General features: G+C 41.2%; 1 protein-coding gene across 4 annotated transcripts in view; it reads left to right on the forward strand.

Moving 5' to 3' along the window:
• Window positions 1–11,245: 11,245 nt before the first annotated feature.
• Window positions 11,246–22,178, forward strand: part of GK5 (glycerol kinase 5) — a 75,281-nt gene continuing 64,348 nt past the window's right edge. For all 4 annotated transcript variants that reach the window (XM_063114809.1, XM_063114810.1, XM_063114808.1 and 1 more), the window contains exons 1-3: window positions 11,246–11,479; window positions 19,070–19,163; window positions 20,985–21,060. In XM_063114809.1, coding sequence (XP_062970879.1) covers window positions 11,318–11,479; window positions 19,070–19,163; window positions 20,985–21,060 — 332 coding nt within the window. In that variant the 5' untranslated portion in view covers window positions 11,246–11,317. The remainder of the gene's footprint in view (window positions 11,480–19,069; window positions 19,164–20,984; window positions 21,061–22,178) is intronic.

Raw genomic sequence — 22,178 nt, forward strand, 5'->3', positions numbered from 1 at the left:
AACCACCTCCTTTGTGCTGTTATTAGCAAATGTACTACAAGTATATTACATTTTTCTTTTTTAGGCTCTGAAATACATTGTATATATTATTTTACACTATTGCTTTTTAAATATGTTAAGAGAAGAAAGGAAAAATTAGGCATTCATAGTATCTTTTATAGTTATATCATTACCTAGGGCTCTCTTGTAAGTAATGAATTGTTTTTTTCCTGTGGCTTTCAAGATTTTATTCTTGTCTTTAACTTTCATAAATTTTACTATAATATGCCTGCTTGTGGATTTCTTTGTGTTTTTCCTGCTTGGAGTTCATTAACCTTCCTGGATAGATAGGTTAATGTTTTTCCATAAATATGAGAAATTTCCAGCCATTATTTCTTTGAATATTTTTTCTGCTCCTTCTCTCTGCTCCTTCTGGTTCTCCCATTATCTGTGTGTTGGCATGCTTAATGGTGCCCCACATTTCTTTGAGGCTCTGTTCATTGGCTCTGTTCATTATTCTTCATTGGTTTTTCTATTTGTTCTTTGGATTGCATAATCTCTATTGATTTGTATTCAAGTTCACTAATTCTTTCATCTGCTAATTCAAATCTTTTTTTTTTCATTTTAGTGAATTTTTTTAATTTCAAATTTTCAACTCCAGAATTTTTATTTTTTGGTTTTTGTTTGTTTTGTTTTTGGAATTTCTATCCTTTTATTAATATTCTGTATTTGCTGTGACATTGTCAACATACCTTCCTCTATTTCTTTAATCATGATTTTCTTTAGGTCTTTGAACATATTTACAATGGACACTTTGAAGTCTTTTTCTGTTAAATATGACATCTGGTCATCCTCACAGTTTTTGTTGTCTGCTTTTTCCCCAGTGTATAGGTTATACTTCCCTATTTCTTGCATGTCTTATAACTTTTGTTGGAAAATGGACATTTTAGATAATATCTTGTAGCAACTCTGGGTATACTTCTTACCCACTCCAGAGCTCGTCGGTGGAGCGGGTCGGTGTTGTTTCTTTGTTTAGTGACTGGCTAGATTATCTTAGTGAAATCTATTTCTTCTCCTCTCCTACTCTCTGCAGCGTTAAACCTCTGATGCTGCTCCTCCAGGAGGCCCAACTTCAGGTTGCCATCCAGTGGGATGGCAGTGGATTTGGCAGTGCTCTCTTCATTTCCTGACCACAACCAGGTGTTAAACTCCACTAATTACTAGCTCATAGCTCTATTGTTTTCAAAGAAGACTTAGGGGGCATAAAATGGTCTATAGACTAATCCAATTAAGTCCAGGCTCCTTTGAATGAATAGTTCTAGAGGTCAGTGTTTGGTATTTGTTCTGACATCAAGGTGGCGCCCCCCAGCTGTCCCTTTCTCTAGCTGTCTCCTGCAAGCAAGCTGGTCTATAGTTAGCCTGTGTCTTGAGTCTCCTCCCAATTGTCTTTTGCCACATCCTCCTCTGGTTTTGAGAGCACCCTTAGACTAGAACTTCTCTAAATTGTTACAAATGAAGTCCATTCTTTTGGAAGAGATTAGGAACTATCTGTTTTATAGCCTACTTCTCCACCTTGGCAAATCTCTGAGTCAGGGCTCTACATCTGGGGCTGGAGTCAATGGCATGCTTTAGGAGCTGAGTGCTGGGGGTAGGGAGCAGTAACCTGAGATCTTCTCATCTTGCCTCTCCTCATGTGGAGCCACCACCTTCTGTAATATCAGAAGGACAATCAGGGCCCTGTTATGCTTGCTAATTTCATGCCTAAGGTAAAGCCTCTATTCTACAAATGGACCTGAGCACAAGAAGGGAGCCCCCATCTCTCAACTGCACTCATCTAGATTTTACCCTCAGCAACAGGCAACTGGAAACAGGATGAGTAATGCTGACATTGTGTTTCTCCCAGGAAGAAGCTCTCTGTGTGGGAGTTAGGAGGAAAGGGAGCCCTATGTTCTTGGTTTCAGTCTGTCGTGGAGTTTCTGTCTTGCTTAGCAAGACAGGAGGGGGAGAAAGAGGAAGTCATCTTATTTCAAATTCATACTATCACTTTTCTTACTAAATTCTCATTGATTTTTCTAGAATAGATGTTTCTTCACTTGCTGTTTGTTCTTAGTAAAATTTCCAGAGACTTCACTTTTTTTTTTCTTTCTGGCTTAGTGGTATAGGGATCAAACTCTGGACCTTGGTGTTGTCAGCTCCATGCTCTGACCAACTGAACTAACCAGCCAGCCCCAGAGGCTTTAAATGGTTGGGGTTTTTGTTGGTATTTTTTTCCATTTTGTGGGTTTTTAAAAAATATATATAACTTAACCAGTTTTGCTGGGGAGTGGGTCCACTGAGCTCCTCACACCGTCATGCCAGAAGTCAATCTCCTCTGCCAAAGTGTTTTAGAGGCTGTATTAGTTTCCAACTGCTGCCATAACCAGTTATCACAAGCTTTGGTCTTTGAACAACACAAATTTATCATCCCACAGTTCTGGAGCTCAGAAGTCTGAAAATGGGTCTTATGGGGTAAAATCAAGGTGTTGGTAGGGCTGTTTTCCTTCTGGAGGCTCTAGGGTAGAATTTATTCCTTACTTTTTCCAGCTTTTAGGGACTGCGTGCATTTCTTGGTTCATGGCCTCCTTCCAACAGTGCTATCACTCCAACCTCTGCTTCTGTCAACACATCTTCTCTGACACAATAGTCTCAGTCTTGTCCTTATAAAGCACCTTTGTGATTATGTTGGCTCACCCATATAATTTAGAATAATCACCCCATCTCAAGATACTTAATTTAATCATAGCCACAAAATCTTTTTTCTTTTTTCCATGTAAGTCAACATATTCACAGGTTCTGGTGATCAGGACAAAGTCATCTGTGGCAAGATAGGACATTATTGTGCCTACCTCAAAGGCATCAACAAGACTGTCTTCTTGAGACCTGTGATTATTGTTTTTTCTCAGGATTGACAAAAGAAATTGAGCCACAGAAAGATCTTAGCACTCAAGGATGTTATTTAGATGAACATGAAGGTCATGAAAGTATTTTTCTCCTTCGCTAAATTAAAATACATTATTAAAAATAAACTTATTTTAAAATTACTTGCAATCCAATCATCTGAAAGCCAATGTGTGAACCATTTTGTCCTATTCCCTCAAATCCTGTTGAATTTGAGTCACACCAAATCATGTCAGGCCATTTGTGTTTGGGATTCTCTCATGGCCCCTGGTAATGTTCACCTTCAACCAAAAATGTTTTTTCTTTATTATCTTTATTTTAACAACCAGCATTGTCCTTATCATGTATATTAAGATAATTTATCTAAAGAAGGTAGATTTTTTAGGTGATGATTACAGAATTCTCAAATGTTAAAAATGAAAATATCAGATATGGTTGATCTTCATTATTCTTGGATTTTGTATTTGCAAATTATTCTTCTCACTAAAATTTATTTGCAACCCCCAAATCAATATCTGCAGTGTGACATTTCCCTTAAAAAAAACTTGTAGTGCTTTTGTGGTCATTTGTGGACATGTGCAGAGTGATGAGAAATTTGAGTCAACCTGACATGCATGTTCTCAGGTGAGCTTAAATAAGGTGACCCTCTGCCTTCTTATTTCAGCTCTCATACTGTAAACAAGTGTCTTTTCACTATCTATTTAGAGCCGGATTTCCCACATTTTATGCTTTTTGCTGGTAATTTCACTGTTTAAAATAGCCCCCAAGTATAGTACTGAAATGCTCACTAGTGTTCCTAAGCAGAAGAAGGCTGTGTTATGTGTGAGAGAATACACATGTTAGACAAGCTTTGTTCAAGCATAAGCCACCCTGTTCTTGGCCATGGGTTCAATGACAATTAATCAACAATACGTATGAGTATAAAATAAGGTGTCTTTAAACAGAAACACACATAAAACAAATTATTTATTAATCGGTTGATGAAAATGTTACCAGAGGCTTGCAGGAACCTAGACCTGTATTTACTCCAGGAGGAACGCTCCAGTACTGGTGACGACTTTATAGGACGTGGCTACTGTAAATGACTAGAATCAACTGGAATTTTTCTTTAGTTAAATTGGAGTCCAGTGTTTATTGTTTATATTCTTTATTTCTACTTTTTTCTCTTATGTTTTGAGTTAATGATGTTTTATTCTAAGTACTGGTCTCTTCTATAACAACAAAGAATGAGATTCCAGAGCTATAATTTCTGAAACATAGCTTGTACTGAGTATACTTCAAAGCATGGCTTTTTTTCCTAGACGGGATAAAATGTAAACATGCCTACTCAATTTACTCATTGCTAATAATTGTGTCAAGTAGTTTTAGCTTTACATACATATGTCATTTGGGTGATAGCCCCTAGGCCCAAACATCTTACCCCTGTGTCAGAGGGATTATGAGCCCATTTAAAGTCAGTCTGGAGGGGGCTGATTAGTTAGCTCAGTTGGTCAGAGCACAGTGTTACAACACCAAGGTGAAGGGTCCTGATTCCCTTCCTGCCAAGAAAAAAAAAAAGTTGCAGCAGTATTCTTTATTGTTGAAAACTTGCCTTGAATCTAGGAACTTGGCTCATTTTTTGCACTTTCTTCTGTATGACCATTCTTTACTCTGAATTTTTAATTGCCTTATACAAAAATTCAAAATTTTTCTTCAAAATATAAAGTTTTGTTTGTATGCATGTATTCAAAAATGTTTTCAGCCATTCTCTAACGTGGTTTAAATCTTAACTCACAGAGCTCACTCATGTGAGGTTTTACAGCGTCCCTGGATGAAGAAAAGGCTTCTGAGCATGAGCAAAACCCGATGATTGAGAAGGAAAGGAGTAGATGTTCCTCCTGAGCAATGACCTCTCTTTAGAACTTTCCAGCCACTGGGTGTTCATGAAGATAAAAAGCGAGTTCACAAACCCACACATGATATGGTGTCCTCCTTCCCACAACAAATACAGTTGAGTGAGTGAATGAAAAGATTTCCTGTCACTTAACACACTTCAGCAGGGGAGACTTTCAGAGATGGAGGAACAAGCCTACTCAGGTTTCTTTCTTCTTTTTCTTCTTTTCTCTATCCACAGAATTTATTAGTAAAATATTGCAACAATTCTCCAGGCAGTAAAACCCAAGGTGTCCCCTATGCAGCACGACTAGACCCATGAGGTCAATGCTTCTGACACTGGATGCCTCTTAAGGGCATGGAGATGGGCAGACATGTGGGGCAAGTGTGGCATTGTGGCTCTGGTCTCCCCTAGATTCCATGGTAACCCTTTCTAAGGCTCCCAGCCGCTCAGCCGCAGACAGGCCACCAGGTTCCCCAGGACCCCCTCGAGGCTTAGGCAGCCACGCAGCTGTTCGGCGCCCTCTCTGGAAAGGCTGGGGGAAGCCATGGCGTCTGTGCTGTCAGATTTGCACGAATATATCCAGGTGGCGGGATAAGTTCTCCATGTTTACCTCTGGAAACAATAGATGTTTCAGGCTCTCTGAAGAACTGCTGTATAAAGGAAAGAAACAATCCTGCTGTCATCGCTCACTGGCTGTGCAACCTTGAGGGGGCAATGACAGTGACTGTCACTGGTTTCTGGAGAGAATTAAGTAAGAGAATGTGTAGGCTTGTGCTTGTAAGTACAATTACAGTGATTAGCACAGCAGTCAACTAACATGACTTCATTCTTTCTTTCTGATATATATAAACTCCTATTTCCCTTTTGCCCTTGTTTGCTAGAAAGCATGAAACTAAGCTTTTGTTTATTTGTTTGATTTCTTTTTTTTTTTTTTTTTTTTTGTCTTTTTCGTGACCGGCACTCAGCCAGTGAGTGCACCGGCCATTCCCATATAGGATCCGAACCCGCGGCGGGAGCGACGCCGCGCTCCCAGCGCTGCACTCTCCCGAGTGCGCCACCGGCTCGGCCCTATTTGTTTGATTTCTGAAGTAACTTCCTCTAGTCTGGGTTTTCTGACATTGTTATTTTACCTTTTAATTTTCAATTCTGCCCCTTGATTTTGGTCTGACTCAAAGTCCTCTTTTATTTTCAGATTTCGATGGACACCAGGCCTGAGAATGTGAAGGTTTTGGTTCTCATTTCTTCTGGTTTGACTGATTCAAGGAGTGAATGGGCCGAACAGCAGGCAGGCTGGGACTTCAGTGGAACGGTGGGGAGGAAAGGTCAGGGGCGGCAGGTTTAGGAACTAGCCGGCTGATAGAATTGGCCCCGAGGAGGACAGCCAGTGCTCAAACTATAATACTCAGAGTTGTCTAGGGGGGACAGGCTCAGTATCAGCTGGTGTTCGAATCCAGAAGTTTCAGAATGGTGACTGGGGGTTCTGGTACTCAGAGTGGGTGTGTGCCAGCATTCTGAACCTCCACACGGGGATTCAGAAAAGGGAGTCCAGGCTTTAGGAAAGAAGAAATTTCTGAGGACTGTGAGGGGACTTCCAAAAGTTCCAGAAAAAAATGGAATTAAAAGATGAAAATAAAAAATACAAACTTTATTTCTCAACATGAGCTCCATCAAGTTCAAGACACTTTTGTAAGTGATGATACCAGTCATTTAGTCCATCCCTAAAGAACTGAGGGTCCTGGGAATTTAAGCATGTGAACGCAGTCTTTTTTACATTAACTTAAGAAAAATGGGTGCCTTTTAAAGATTTTTTAAAATTAGGAAACAAAAAGAAGGAGAAGGGACCAAATCAGGACTATATGATGGATGCCTAATGATTTCCCATCAAAACTCTCTCCAAAGTGCCCTGTTGGATGAGAGGCATGAGCAGGAGCATTGTCGTGCTGGAGAAGGACTCTCTGGTGAAGCATACAGGGTGATTTTCTGCTAAAGCTTTGGTTAACTTTGTCAAAACATTGTTGTAATAAGCAGATATTATCATTCTTTGATCCTCCAGACTGTCAACAAGCAGAATGCCTTGAGCATCTCAACAAACTCCTGCCATGACCTTTGCTCTTGACCAGTCTGCTTCTACTTTGACTGGATGGCCCACTTCCACCTCTTGGTAGCCATGGCTTTGATTGTGTTTTGTCTTCAGGATCCTACTGGTGAAGCCATGTTTTACCTCCCATTACAATTCTTTCATCCTAAAATGCTTTAGGATCTTAATCCCATTTGTTTAGAATTTCCATTGAAAGCTCTCCTCTTGTCTGTAGCTGTTCTGGGCACAGCAATTTTGGCACCCATCAAGTGAAACTTTGCTCAACTGTAATTTTTAGTCACAGTTGTGTAAGCTGAACCAACTGAGATGCCTGTGGTGTTGGCTACTTTTGCTATTCATAGTCAGTCCTCTTCAATTAGGGCACGAACAAGATTAATTTTTTCCTTGCAGGTTGATGTGAACGGTTCACCTCCGCAGACTTCATCTTCAACGTCATCTTGCCCCTTCTTAGAACTAGTTCTCCATTTGTAAACTGCTGATTTCTTTGGGGCATTGTCCCCATTAAGTTTTCTCAACACATCAATGATTTCACCATTCTTCCATCCAAGCTTCACCCTAAACTTGATGTTTGTTCTTGCTTCAATTTTAGCAGAATTCATGTTGCTCTGATAGGGGCTTTTTTTAAACCGACGTCTTATCCTTCTTGGTGCCTCAAATTAGATCCTGTTCAGACACGTTATAACAAGTTAGTATGAGTTTATTTTGGTGCAAAAAAATTTTGCAATTCATGCATAGTTTTTTTGTAATGTGCATTTTCCATGATCTTTTACAAGACCCCTTATATGTGGGGAGGGGGTGGAGGATTCAGGTTTTGTGGAACCTGAAGTTTGTAAAATTTGGGGGGCCCTCTTTAAGAAAACAAATACAAAAATAACTCACTTTTCAAATGCTATAAAGCTTAGGAGTCTGAACAGTTTTCTAGGGCTCTTCTTAGGGCCTTGTCAGGGGCCCATGTAAGGGAATGGCCTGAAGCTTAAGTTTCATTAACTTCATGGTTCATCTACCTCTGCCCCACAGTGGAGTTCATGGTAGAGCTCTAGAGAGAGTCAAATCGGGAAACAGAGACGAGTCCTCTCCAAAATAGACTAGGCACATAAAACAAGAGCTATAAGAAAGGAGGTTGAATGGGGTTCATGTGGTTATTCAGGACAGCCAGCCCAACTCCAGGGCTCCCACACAGTTGGACAGTTGGTATTGGTGGTCATATGATGACATGCCCAGATTAGTACAGGGATTAGGAAGGGCTCAGTGTCTTGTGGCCAAGTCAGGCAGAAGATAAGATAAGGTAGGGATTTGCACATACTAATTTATTTATTTGTTCATCCAGTCATCGAATACTTACTTTCTGTGCCTCGGAGGATAAAAGACGACTAATGCCTTATCTCTGCCTTCAAGGAGCTCTCTGTCTAAGAGCAGCAACTGACACCTAAATATGATGTAGCCAGAATCCCCAAAGGAAGTCACCTGCAGACCAAGAGCCCCTGGGAATAGTGAGGGAGATGCCGGGATGACAGGCCCTATGACGCTGGTAGGAGCACTTGCTGAGAAGACTGAGAGTACATCTGCCCTTGAAGTTTCTGAAAGGAGTAGAGTGACTAACTGTTCCAGTTTGCCCTAGGCTGTCCTGATTTTAGTATCTGCATTCCAAGAAGTTCCTCAGTCATGGGTAAACTAGGACAGTTGGTCACCCTAGGCAGGAGAAACACTGACCTATTTTCTTGGAGGAAGGAGGGTGTCAAGGTCCCTGGGCTCAGTTCCCAAGCACCAGTTATTTCCTTTCCACAGGGAATGGTGAGCTTCATGTGCTTTCTGACCCAACCCTGAGGAACAGCATCCAAGCTCTTCTTTTTCTTTTTCTTTTTTTTGGTGTCTGGCTGGTACAGGGATCTGAACCCTTGAGACTGGTGTTTTAACACCGCGCTCTAACCAACTGAGTTAACCAGGCAGCCCCTCCATACAAGTCTTTTGAGAGTGCAGGAGGCTGGTACAGTGTAATCCTGGGCCTGACATACTCCTAAGAGGAGAAAGTGTAAAAGATGACAGTGCAGTGAAAGAGTACGGGAGGGCAGTCAATCTAGAACCTGAGGATAAGCAGCGGCCAGGCCAGATGAAGGTTAAGGCCACCAGCTGACGGAGCTCACAGCAGCATCGGCCTCAGAATGAAGAGCAATGGACTGACGCACTATGAAAGGGGCGTTGGCAGCCTCCGAGCCCTGTGCCCTGTAGCCCATACACTCCTTCCCTCAGGGCAGAGAACAATGAACATGGAAGAAACACAGTATTCCTTTGTTCCCCCAGGCCTCTCCTAGGAAACAAGCAATCTGTTGGGTTAAGAAAGTCAGCTCTGGGCTTTTAATCTGAGATCTTCATGTTTGGCTTATCCCTCACACAGCACCTGAAGTTATATGCAAAATTTTGTGTTTATAAGTATCTTCTTGGGAAGATAGCATTCATCAGGGTCTCGAAATTGCTCAAGACCTAAAAACACTTTAAGAAACACTAACTGGTTTCTAAGGTCCTGGTTTTCATGTTCTATGATCCTTTTATAATATTCAAGATAATTGATATTTGAATTTATAAAAAAGATCACGAAGGAAGTGTCAGGGTTCAAGAAGCCCAAGAAATATCACTTTGAGAAATATGCTAAATAGTAACACCAGGTAATACAAAACAGTTTTCTCTGTTGTGAATGAGGAACTGTGATGGCTAATTTTATGAGTCAACTGGCTAGCCTAGTTGGGTACACCGTGTGGGTGCCCAGCTGTTTGGTTAAACATCAGTCTAGGTGTTGCTGTGAAGGGATTTTTAGATGGGATTAACATTCAAGTCAGTACTTTTTTTTTTTTTTTTGTCTTTTTGTGACCGGTAAGGGGATCGCAACCCTTGGCTTGGTGTCGCCCGCACCGCGCTCAGCCAGCGAGCGCACCGGCCATTCCTATATAGGATCCGAACCTGCCGCGGGAGCGCCGCACTCTCCCGAGTGCGCCACGGGGCCGGCCCCAAGTCAGTACAATTTGAGTGAAGCAGATTACCCTCCATCATGTGGGTGGGCCTCCTCCAATCAGTTGGAGGCCTTAAGAGCAAAGGTTGAGGTTTCCCAAAGAAGGAATTCTCCTCAAAACTGCAACATGAGAACCCTGCCTCAGTTGCCAGCCTGCCCTGCAAATATGCAGGACTTGCCAGCCCCCACAATCACGGGAACAAATTCCTTAACATAAATCTACATTCTTTCTCCCCCTCTTGGCTCTATTTCTCTGGAGAACCTTGAGCAGTATAGGACCAACTAGTCATTTATCTCAAACTATAGTACTGGAAACATACACACCCCGCTGACAAAACTGGTCAGCACTGGTGAACGTAGTCCTAAGGACATTTGGAACAAATGAGTACTTGGTATAAAGAGAAAAAACATACTTTTCCAGGTGTTATGTTCCAAGCTTCAAGCTATTGTATGACCATAAAACGATTAGGTCAAATTGGCCCAGAGCAAGTTGGTTAACAGGATAATTTGGCCAAAAGAATGACTTGGTTCAGAATAAATATCCTTTACTTTTTAATTGATGACCTATTTGCACAGTTAAACGTTTTCACAGCAACAGCACATATCCATGTTACTTTGTTAATCTTGCAAAAAAAATTATGATGAATATCTTCAGGCACTAGTTTTCCAGATGGCTGGAGGGTGTGTGGAGGTGGACAGAGCAGGTTCACTACTGCCCCACTCCCTCATGGATTAGCACTCTCCCTGAGAAGGCGGTGGGCTGGAGGCCAAATGAGCCGCAAGAAATCTAGAAATTTCCACAGGCCTCCTTCTTGCCCTTTTTTGCCACGTGCTCAGAAGAGCTTATGCTCTGTGGGCAGCAGCCAAAGGCCTCTGGGAGGCTGTGGCGTGGAGCGCGACGGTGCAAGCAGCGCCCCAGCTTGCTTGCTTTCTCAGCGGCGCACTGAAGGCCTTACTAGTTGTGTTGCATGTCATTCAGCAAGCGTTTATGGATGAGAGTTACACGTGCAAACTTTACCAGGTGTGCAGGGCAGAGAAGTCTCGGAGAACCTGTGGGTTATTAATAGATACTTTCGAATGAATTTTGAATCTCTTTTCATGTCACTTTTTCTTACTAGGGATTCCGAAAACGTAACTACGGTTGGAAGAAAGGTAGGCGCTGCCTCAGGGAGGTGTAAATAACGAGCGGAGAGCCAAGAGCCGTGGGAAGGTGCAGGACGGAGCCTAGTCCCACCCCCTCACCTCCCCGCCCCGCGCCCCTGTGGCGTCACGACGTCGGGGCGGGGCCTCCCGGGTCTCGCGGAGGGGGCGGGGCGGGCGGGGCGGCGGCCCTGAGGGGCGCGCTGGGCTGAGGTGCGGCGGGCCGTGTGGGTAGCGCCGCGAGCCCGCGCGGGAGGCCGCCGCGGCGGAGGGACCGCGGGTCGGGATGTCGGCGCTGACCACCGACCCGGAGCAGGGGCTTCCGGATCAGAGCGCGCCGGACGCTCCCAGCGCCGGGTTCGTTCTGGGGCTGGACGTGGGCAGTTCTGTGATCCGCTGCCACGTCTATGACCGGGAGGCGCGAATCCGCGGTGCCAGCGCTCAGAAGGTGACCGGGGAGCGGGCGTCGGCGCGCGGGGCTGGGTCTCTCCGAGCACCCGGGACCGAGCCGCGGGAGGCCACCTGCGGTACCTGTGGCCTGCGGTCCTCGGGGGCGTGCCGGGACCGGCCACGATCCACATTCCCTCCCGGCCGGGCTGAGCCCTGCGCGCGCCCTTCCTGTCCAGGCCGAGGGAACCGGGGGCCATGTGTGTGACTTGGGGCTGTTCGCTCGCTTCGTGTCACCTGGGGATTCGTCTCTCCGGCCTTGCCTGGGTGGGACTGAGGTGACTAGCGAGGCAGGACTGGGCAGATTCAGCCAGAGGGTGGTTTGTGACTTTCTTGGTTTGTTACTTTCTTTGATAGATCTCCAACCCGTCTCTATGTACATTTTAATTTTTCTGATCTTGCTAGAGGATAAAATTTATTGTCTCTTCTTCATTTGTCATCATTATTAACTACTCCTTAAAGTGCTGGTTCTGTTACAGGACACTCTCACCTCCTGGCGAGGCTCCCCAGAATTTGATAGGGGGCATACAGGTCTGGCTGCCTCCCCCAGACAAGAATCAAACACACAAACTGCCAAATGTCCCTGAGAATGGAAGTCAGCTTTCACTCAGGAATACCGGTGACCTGAGAAGGGATGTTAGGCTGACCCATGTGTCTGGTAAACCTGAAGGAGAACAGCCAGACCAAAGCCATAGCAAAGACTCAGGTTTACTGAGGGGTTTTTAAAGAGGGGGCTGAGGGCATGGCATGAGGGAAATGAAAAGCAGGAAGGAGGGGCACGTGAGCAGCGAGGGCTTCAGGCAAAGCCTCAGGTCCAAAGTCTGGCCAACACTCTGATTTCTGCTCCTGTCCTTGCTGTTATCTGATGGTCCTGCTCCAGGGGTGGAATCAGCACAGCTTTATCCCTATCTTCCTTGGTTTCCATTAGATGGTAAGTGCAAGTCAGCAGCTCCAGGCTGGCTGGAAAACAACTTTACATTCATGTGAATCATGTCATCTTGCTGCATAACCAAGGTTCAAAATATCAAATAACAATGGGAAAAGAGGGAACTCAGAGAAATGCATACCAGAAAAAAAACTCTGTCTTTTTAAAATTTGCTTACAGCCCATTTGGTTTTAGGTCCCAACATGGCTTCAGTCCTGCTCACTCCAGCAGTTCCTCACATAAGCAACTGATATCCATGGATATTGGAGGTATTAGGAAAGTTTTGAGGGCTGTTTGTCATTACTTTTCCACTTTCCATCTTTGAGAATTCATGAAAGTATCTTTTTCCGATTTGAGAAACCTAGCGAGTCATTGCTGTTAGTAAAGCCTTGAATATTGGTCAGCAACCAACAAATTGGTATTCTTCTGTTTTCATGTTAATGAAGTGTTGATTTCTATACAATTGTCTGTGCACCAAAATGATGTTTATAGGATATGGTGTTTTTACTATTCTTTCTAATGCCAACATCTTTTTATGTTAAGAAGGGTTAGGAAGGACAGGAACCATCAGTTACCTAAACCATTCCCAACAGCACCTGACTCCCCCCCTTTTCTCAGTGTCCCACCCTTCCCACACCCTCAGTGGTGATTTTTGTTGCAGCAGTTGCTCAGGAGTGGGTCTACCTAGGGTGCAAGTGAGTAGTGACTGCTTTGAGCATTTGTTTTGAGGAAACAGCAGACTGGCTTCAGGTTTTGAGACCAGGACAATGAGCAGATTCTTGTCTCTTTTCTGGCTAGGTGTGCAGGAACACGGGGCATCCACCCACCCACACACCCTATCCCTTCCCCGGCCTGAAAGGAGGGATGAAAGACAGACACTGTCCTTCAGGGACTGCATGCTCCTTATCTTCTTGAGTCCTTATCACAAATGCAATGATACTTTTTACTATCGCTCTTATTATTCTAGAAACAAAATACTTTTGTTTTAAGCAGTGATTAAAAAAAAAAAGGAATTGAAATATTTGGAACTAAAGGAAGAAGGAAATTGTTAGAAAATGCAAAGTTTCAAAGTAGCTGTATAATTTGGGGCAAATCATTAGTTATTTAGAAATGAGGTTAGGGGACCCAAAGATGAGTCAAGATTGCTGTGAGTGGCAGGAAGCTAGGATGGCTTGTTCAGACTCTGAACTGTGACATGGTGTCTGGAAAAATATGCGAGTAAATAAAAATACAAAAAATCCTGGCCCTCTGAGGATGAACCACTGTCTTAGATTATGGAGTTTATAGTAATGCCTCTTGAACTGTGGTAGGAGTTTATATCAGTACTTCTTAAAGTGTGTGGTACCTGGGGCTGAGATAAAGAACACTAAGCGTTTAGAAACTTGTGTAGCAATTTGGTAGAGTAATTTTATGTTTATTGACTCTAATAATAAAATGTTTGGGATTTTTTTGTGTCTTTATTTTCTAGAAACTTACTTTAATTGTATCTTTAAAATTGTCTGTCCACAAATGAATAGAAATTTTTTTAAAAAGCAACAACTGGTCCTTTACTGCAGATAGCTTGAGTTCTTCAGGAATGAGGGTCTTGTTGGTCTACATTGCTACTTAGCACCTAGTTTGTTATCTTATAGGTACTGAATAAATAATTGAATTGCAGTTAATCAAAGTGTAGGAATTCTGTTTACTTCATGCGGCTGTATGACTGAGACACAGAACTTGATTGTAATATCTTTTACAATAAGCCAGTACACATTAAGTATATGTTTCCTTGAGTTCTGTGAGCCCGTCAAGTAAACTAATCGAACCTAAGGAGGAGTTGTGGAAACCCTGATTTATAGCTGGTTGGTCAGAAATTTGAGAGGCCTGGACTCACGACTGGCAGCTGAAGTGGGGGGCAGCCTTTGGGACTGAGCTCTCACGCCATGGGATCTGACACTATCTCCAGGTAGACGGTGTCTGAAAAATTTAATTAGAGGACACACACCTGGTATCTCTTATAGAATTGCTTACTTGCTAGTGGAGAGAAATCCCCACACGTTGGTCACAGAAGTCAGAAGTCACTGTATCTTGTATAGGTAGAATCATACAGTAAGTAGCCTTTTGAGACTCCCTTTTTTTAGCATAATGCCTTTGAGAATCCTCCACGTTGTTGTGTGTCTCAGTAGTTCATTTCTTTCTGTTTCTGTGTAGTAATCCATCGTACAGATGCACCACATTCATTAACATGTTGAAGTATATTTGGGTTGTTTCCAGTTTCTGGTGATTATGAATGGAGCTGCTATAAACATTTGTGTACACATTTTAAAGGGAATGTAAGTTTTCATTTCTCTAGGGGAAATATCAAGGAGTGGGACTGTTGGGTCTTAGGGAAAATGAATGTTTACCTTAACAAGAAATTGCCAGACTTTCTAAGTGGCTGTATCACTTTGCATTCTCACCAGCAATGTATCAGAGTTCCAATTGTTCTGCATCCTCATTCATACTTGATATTGTTGATATTTTTTATTTTACTTATTCATAATGGGTGGTAACTCATTGTGGTTTTGATTTGCATTTCCTTAATGGCTAATGATGTTGAATATGTTCATGTACATATTTGCGGTCCATATATTTTCTTTGGTGAAGTGTCTTCAAGTCTTTTGCCCATTTCGAATTGGTTTGTTTTTGAGATTTGTAGAGTTTTGAGATTTCTTTATATATCCTGGGTTGGATATATGATTTGCAGATATTTTCTACTAGTCTATATCTTTTCATTTTCTTAACACTATCTTTTGCAGAGCAAATTAAAAAAAAAAAATTTTTATTGAATCAAAATTGATTATACATATTTTGGGGGTTCCACATTGAGATATGTTGATCAAATCAATATTGCTAGCATATATATTGTTACAGATCGTAATTATTCTTTATGCCCCTTGTCCAATCCCGCCCCCTCCGCCTTTCTCTCCCCCTTCCTCCTCTAATCACCCTAGCTTTCTTCTCTCCTTCTGAAAGAATAATGGTTACTCTTGATTTGCTGCCCAAATGATCTGTCCAATGCTGAGAGGCATGATCAGGTCCCCCAATACTGTCATACAGCAGCTGTCTCTTCTGTCACTATGAAATGGGCTCTGTGGAGACAGACATCCTCCTCCTGTCTTTATCTCTGCTGGTGACTCGCCTTGTATCAACTCACTTCAGTGGCTGGTGGACCATCTGTGTGGTGGTTGTGGCATCTAGCCGCCTTCGGGCAGCCATAGTACTGTGGTGGGTCACCTACATGGAGGAGATGATTTTAGCGTGCTCCTTGGTGCTGGCAGTGTGCCTGGTTGTGGGAGGGGGGTCCAGTCCCCAGCTCCTTACCATGGGTCCCTAGGCATGCCCCGAGGCGCTGGTGCAGTGTGCCTGGTGGTAGGAGAGGGATCCAGTCCCCTTCTCCATGGCCCGGGTCCCAGGGCAGGACCCAAGGTGCTGGCATGGTGTGCCTGGTTGTGGAAGGGGGGTCCGGTCCCTTTCTCCATACCCCACGTTCCAGCATGGGCCCCGAGGTGCTGGCACAGTGTGCCTGGTTGTGGGGGGTGGTCCAGTCCCTGGATCCATACCCTGGGTCCCCAGGTGGGATCCAAGGCACTGGCGATGTGTGCCTGGTTGTGGGAGGGAGGTTTGGTTCCCTTCTCCATGCCTTGGGCCGTTGGGTGGGCCCTGAGGAGCTGGCACAGTGTGCCTGGTTGTGGGAGAGGGGTCTTGTCCCCTTCTCCATGCCCTGCATCCCAGGGAAGGCCCTGATGCACTGGCATGGGGTGCCTGGTGTGGGAGGGGGTCCGGTCCCCTTCTCCATGCCCTGTGTCCCAGGGCAGGCCCTGAGGTGCAGAGGAAATGTTTTTAACTTTGATAAATTTCAATTTATCAATTTGTTGTTTTGTGAATTGTGCTTTTGGTGTCCTAAGAACTCTTTGTCTAACCCCAAGTCACAAGGATTTTCTCCTGTTTTATCTCCTAAATGTTTTAAAGGTTTGCATTTTACATTTAGATCTTGATATTTTGAGTTAATTTTGTGTAAATTGTGAAGTTTAGGTTAAGGTTGGGGGTTTTTTTGCATATGGATGTCCAGTTATTCCAACACCATCTGTTGAAAAAGCTATCTTTTCTCCACTGCATTGCCTTTGTACTTTTGTCAAAAATCAATTAGCAATATTTGTGTGGGTCTATTTCTAGACTTTCTGTTTTGTTTTATTGGTCTGTTTAATTTTATTCCAGTAGCACACTATTTTAATTACTATAGCTTTAGAGTAAATCTTGAAATTGGGTAGTGTGAGTCCTCTAACTTTATTCTTTTTTCAACACTGTTTTGGCTATTTTAGTTCTTTTGCCTTTCTGTATAAATTTTAGAATCATCCTGTCTATATCTACAAAAAGTACTATTGAGGTTTTGATATAGAATTTAGAGGTGACAGCTCTTTTCTTTTAGCACATAAATGTTGAGTCACTTCCTTCTGACCTTCATGGTTCTGATGAGAAATCCACAGTCATTCAAATCATTTTTCTGTGATTTGTTCAAACTTTTTACTTTGTTTTTAATTTTCAGCATTTTCATTGTGATGATTAATGCTTTGGATTTATTCTGGCAGGGGTTTTCTGAGCTTCTCGAATATATAGATTTTAAATCTTTCACTAAACTTGGGAAGCTTTTACCACTATTATTTCCCTGAAGTAATTTTTTTTTCTGCACTGAACTCTTTCTTTTCTTTTTCAGAGATTCTGATTATGCAAATATTAGACCTTTTGCTATTGTCCCACATGTCCCTGAGGCTTTGCTCATTTTTTCACAATCTTTTTTTCTCTTGTTCAGAGTAGATAATTTCTGCTGATCTACATGCCAGTTTATTGTCTTATTCTCTTATCTTCATTTTGGTACTGAACCCATTCAATAAGTTTTAAATTTTGGTCATTGTATTTTTCAATTCTAAAACTTTCTTTTTTATGTCTTCTATTTCTTTGCTGAGACTTTTTTTTCTCCTTTTTTAAAAAACTGTGTATTTAAGGTGTACAGCAAGATGTTTGATGTGCTCATCTTGATATACATATACATAATAAAGTGATTACCATAGTTATCTTTGCTGAGTCTTTCTGTCTTTCAATTTGTTTAAAACAAACACAAGTATTTTTATAATAGCTGCTTTAAAGTCTTTCTCAAATATCTGTGTCATTTTTGGTGTTAGTATCTATTGATTATCTTTTTCAATGTGAGTTAAGATTTTTCTTGTTCTTTATATACAATGTAGTTTTGTATTATATCCTGGACATTTTGAATGTTATGTTAAAAGACTCTAGGACTCGTGTAAATCCTATGAAGACTGTTGATATTTTTCTTTCAGCAGGCAATTATTGCAGTTGAGTTCAGACTACATGTTTTGACCAGCCTTCTTTGGGCTGTGGTTTCAATGACAGCTCTGTTTTAAAAATCTTGGCAGTACTATTTGGATCGGCTCTGTGTGTGTACAACCTAGTGGTAGTCTGGGATCTCGGCAGTGGTCTGTCCCTTAGTTCTGTTCTTAGCATCTTTGGTATGCTGTTCAGAATTACATTCATGCATTTGTAGCTTCTGGGTGAGCCCATGAGTTCATACACAACTTTCTGTGGTATCTTTCCCAAGTTCCTCTCTCTCTGAGGTTTTCCTGGTACTTTTTTATTCCCTGAGCCTCCTCTTTTAGTCTCCTGGCCAGAAAGCTGGGGCTTTTGCTACCGCATTCTGCCAGGCACATTTGGGTCTAGGCAGCAGGAGCACAGAGAGAGAGAAAAACTACAGGGGTTCACCTTGCCCTCCTGGGACCACAACTCCTTGTATTAGAAAAGAACTTTTACCTCCCTCAATATCTTAGGTGCTTGTTGAAACCCACCAATACCACTATAACTTCTGTGGCCACCACTATGGGATAACCCAGGTACAAAAGTACAGAGACAAGGGGAAAAAGAAAAATGCAGGATCTCTTCCATTCCCTCTAGGTATTAGAAGTTCCCTTTCCTGTTCTTTGAGACAAATCAATAGAGCTTCTCCTGGAGTTTCCTCTGCATCCTGGTACCCATTTCTGGTTTTCAGGATGCCTTGAGTCTGGGCCAGGGAATGTCAGAAGAAAAATGGGAAACTCACTACTAGTTTAGTGGTACTTGAATTCTTATCTACTTCCCCAATCCACCTGCTACCATATACTGTTGAAGAGTCCATAGCTGCTCCATACATTCTGTCCAGGTTTTATGTTTATGTTCAGTGGGAGAGACAGGTGGATTGTGCCTGCTCTGTCATAGTCTGAACTGGAACTCATTTTTTTTTGGTTTATTTTTAATTTTTTAAAAGTCTGACTTTTATCTTATTATGAAAACACATATGCATTGCAGAAGACTTGGAAAATAAAGGTAAAGATAAAATAAAGGAAGCTAAAATGTCCTGTGAACTCAGAACTACTCATGAATTTATGAACTATTGCTATTTTGGTCTTGGCATGTAGACCTTTTTTATTTCATGTGTGTATATATATATATATATATATATATATATGTTTATTTTAGCAATAACAGTTAATTAGATAACAAAATCATGTTGTTAATTATTTTAACCAGTAGCCTTAAAATTCAGATGTTGTTAACTCAATTTAATGTTGTTGTTACTTAATCTTCTCTTTTCCTGAATAGGTAGAAAGTCTTTATCCTCAAACTGGCTGGGTTGAAATTGATCCTGATGTTCTCTGGGTTCAGTTTGTTGCTGTAATAAAAGAAGCTGTCAAAGGTAATTGGATTTATAAAAATAACAATAATCTCTACAGTACATTTTGTTTGTAATGAGTTTCCCTCAGGCTTCTGTAGAACTTTATAATTTTCTTACGTTATAATTATATGTACAGTATTTTATTGGTGTCACAGTTATCCCATATTTTTTTCAGAGAAAACTTGTGGTTTACATGAAACTTCTTTGCAAAGGAAAGATAAGAGCAACTACATCCTCTGGTTTGTGTCTTTTCAGCTGTAGTATAAATATGCACCCTCCTTCATTCCACCTTGTAGCTAGTGTTGATTTGATTTCCTGTTGGGTACAAAATACCAGAGGGTTATAAACAAAGCTACCATGTATAGTTCCTACTCTCATGAGTTTACCACCTAGTTACCTTTATTATAAAATAAGTTATTTCATTTTTTTGTTGTTGTTTTCTTTGTGGCCACTTGATGCAAAGTGCTCTTCTGGCCATAGCCATGATCTAAAATCTTAGCTCTTTAAGAACATTTTTGATGCAACCTTGTTTTAGAATGTGGCAAAAGATGACTTGTCAAAGTAAATTCTGAAAGGTCTTTTACTTCATTTTTCTAGCTGAATTGCTTCTCCTCATCTTTCTGGTTTCAAATTTTTCAAAATTTATAAAAAAGTTGCAAGAATAGTACCGTGAACACTTATATACCTTTCTAGATTCAAACATGTAAGGGGTCTTCAAAAAGTTCGTGGAAGGATTCATATTATCTTTTAATTTACTTTTCCACAAACTTTGGCAATGCCCTTCTATTTTGCAATGTTTGCCATTCTCAACAAACTTTTTTTTTTCTGAACAATTGGAGAGTTAGTTGTGACATAATAACCTGTTATCCCTAAATACTACAGCATTATCTTCAAAGAAAAGGAGTATTTTCACATACATAATCACAATGTAATTATCACACTCAGGAAACTAACACTAACACAATACTATTTTCTAGTACTCAGTCTTTGATAATCTCTCTTATCTCAGTAAAGAAAATAAAAATAACTTTTTTGCAATCTAGAATCCAACCAAAGATGAGGTATTGCATTTAGCTGTCAGTCTTTTTAGTCTCCTTTAATCTAGAGCATATTCTTCATGACATTGACAGTTTTCAAAACTACAGGCCAGTTTAGTGAGCTGTCCCTCATCTTGGGGTTGTCTGATTGTTCACTCATGATTAGATGCGGGTTAAGTATTACTGGAAGGTATACTATGCAGGGGTGACATGTTTTCCTCAGTGCTCAAATTGAAGGTGTGTCAGATTTTCCCAGTGGGATAAATTGATTTTAAAAGAATATCACAAAAACACTTGAACTGCTATATTTTAAGAAATTTGGACCCCAAACCCTGGCATTTTAATTTGTATCTTTGCATCTGTTTGTGTTGAAAATAAGATCTCAGATTCAATAATTACACTAGGGATTTTCCTTTATTGCCATCAACCTGCTTCTATTGTGATTGATCATTGCTTACATTAAGATCCAGTCTTTTAGTATGATCAAGCAGAAAATACAATCTGACTGACTTTGAGAGCAATATCTGTCTTTTTCTATCATTTTCTAACATTTAAAGCCAAAAAGGTCCTTCTGTTATAATTAAGATATGACCTTTTTTTCACTTTAAAGTAAAAAAAACAAACAAACAAACAAACAAACTACAAAATCATTTTGGTAATACTTTGTTAGCTCCAATTGTTTTATTAAAATGCTAAACCCATATGTTTTTCTTAAAGATTATATTGAATAATTTCTTTTCCATACTGTTGTAAAGCAAAACTTTACTTGCTTTTAGACATGTGTTTTATCTGTCTTCACTTTCAGCTGCAGGAATACAGATGAATCAAATTGTTGGTCTTGGCATTTCAACACAGAGAGCAACTTTCATTACATGGAACAAGTAAGTGTACCGTGAGATTAGCACTCTACTGTGGGTTCGGGTTCGTGGTCAGTGAGTACACTGCTGTGAAACCTGTTTGGGGAATTTTATGTTTATGAATTAAGAACAGATTTGCTTAGTTAAGAGGAATGAAAATGGGCCTGGTTTTTGGCTTATATGTTCCCTGTATGTCATCTGGGCTTGACTTATATAAAACAATAACAATGAAGAGACCATTGCTGCTATTAAGATTCTCTGTTCCTTTCTTTGGTGTAAGTTAGCTTTTCAAACTAGAATGGATTGGAGATATAAAGAGCTAGCTTATATGTAAAAAGAGTCAGGGGAACCTAACAAATTTCAGAAACACGATACTATGCTTATGGTTTATATTTTCAGTCCATTCCTAATTTAATATTAAAGTGTCTAAAGCATATGAGCTATATGTAGATTAAACACAATTTTAGTATCACAATAGCTACCACACTCTGTGAACACCCATGATACTCTACGTTCCATTATCCTTACAACAAACCTATTATTTAGGTATTATGTCTGTTTTTACAGAGAAAGAAACTGAAGCTCAGACACAATGAGTAAGTTGTTGAAGGTCTCTCAGTTAGTAAATACAGCCAGGATTCCAGATTTTCTGACTGAAACAAATGTTCTCTCCACAGCCCCCATACTGCCTTCAGCCAGTGTTTCTTGCTTAAAAAAGACCCAACAATACTATAAAACAAGTCTTTGTTACAAAGCACTAGACTCCGAAGGATGTCTTGAGTTTGGGCGGTGGGGAAGAATAGTGGGCATAGGGAGTGGGGATGAATCTAAGAAGTATAATCAGGGTGAATTCACAGGATTTGGCTTCTAATTGAGTATTAGGGAAGAGGAAGAAATTTGAATTTACCCATATTTCTGGCCTTGATATTTGGGAGGGTATGATAGAGATTACAGGGCACATAACAGGAGGAACGGGCTGGGTAGTGGGGGTGGATAGAAGGGAAGATGATAAAGTGTTTGATCTAGGACATGTGAGGTAGTGATACCCAGAGGTGCATGGAGCATTGGTGTAATTTTGTCTGAGGCATGGCATATCTGCATTAGATAGATACTGTTTTTCTGAGGGCATGATGCATCACACA

Source organism: Cynocephalus volans, chromosome 11, assembly GCF_027409185.1.
Source record: "Cynocephalus volans isolate mCynVol1 chromosome 11, mCynVol1.pri, whole genome shotgun sequence".
Classification (NCBI taxonomy): Eukaryota; Metazoa; Chordata; class Mammalia; order Dermoptera; family Cynocephalidae; genus Cynocephalus; species Cynocephalus volans.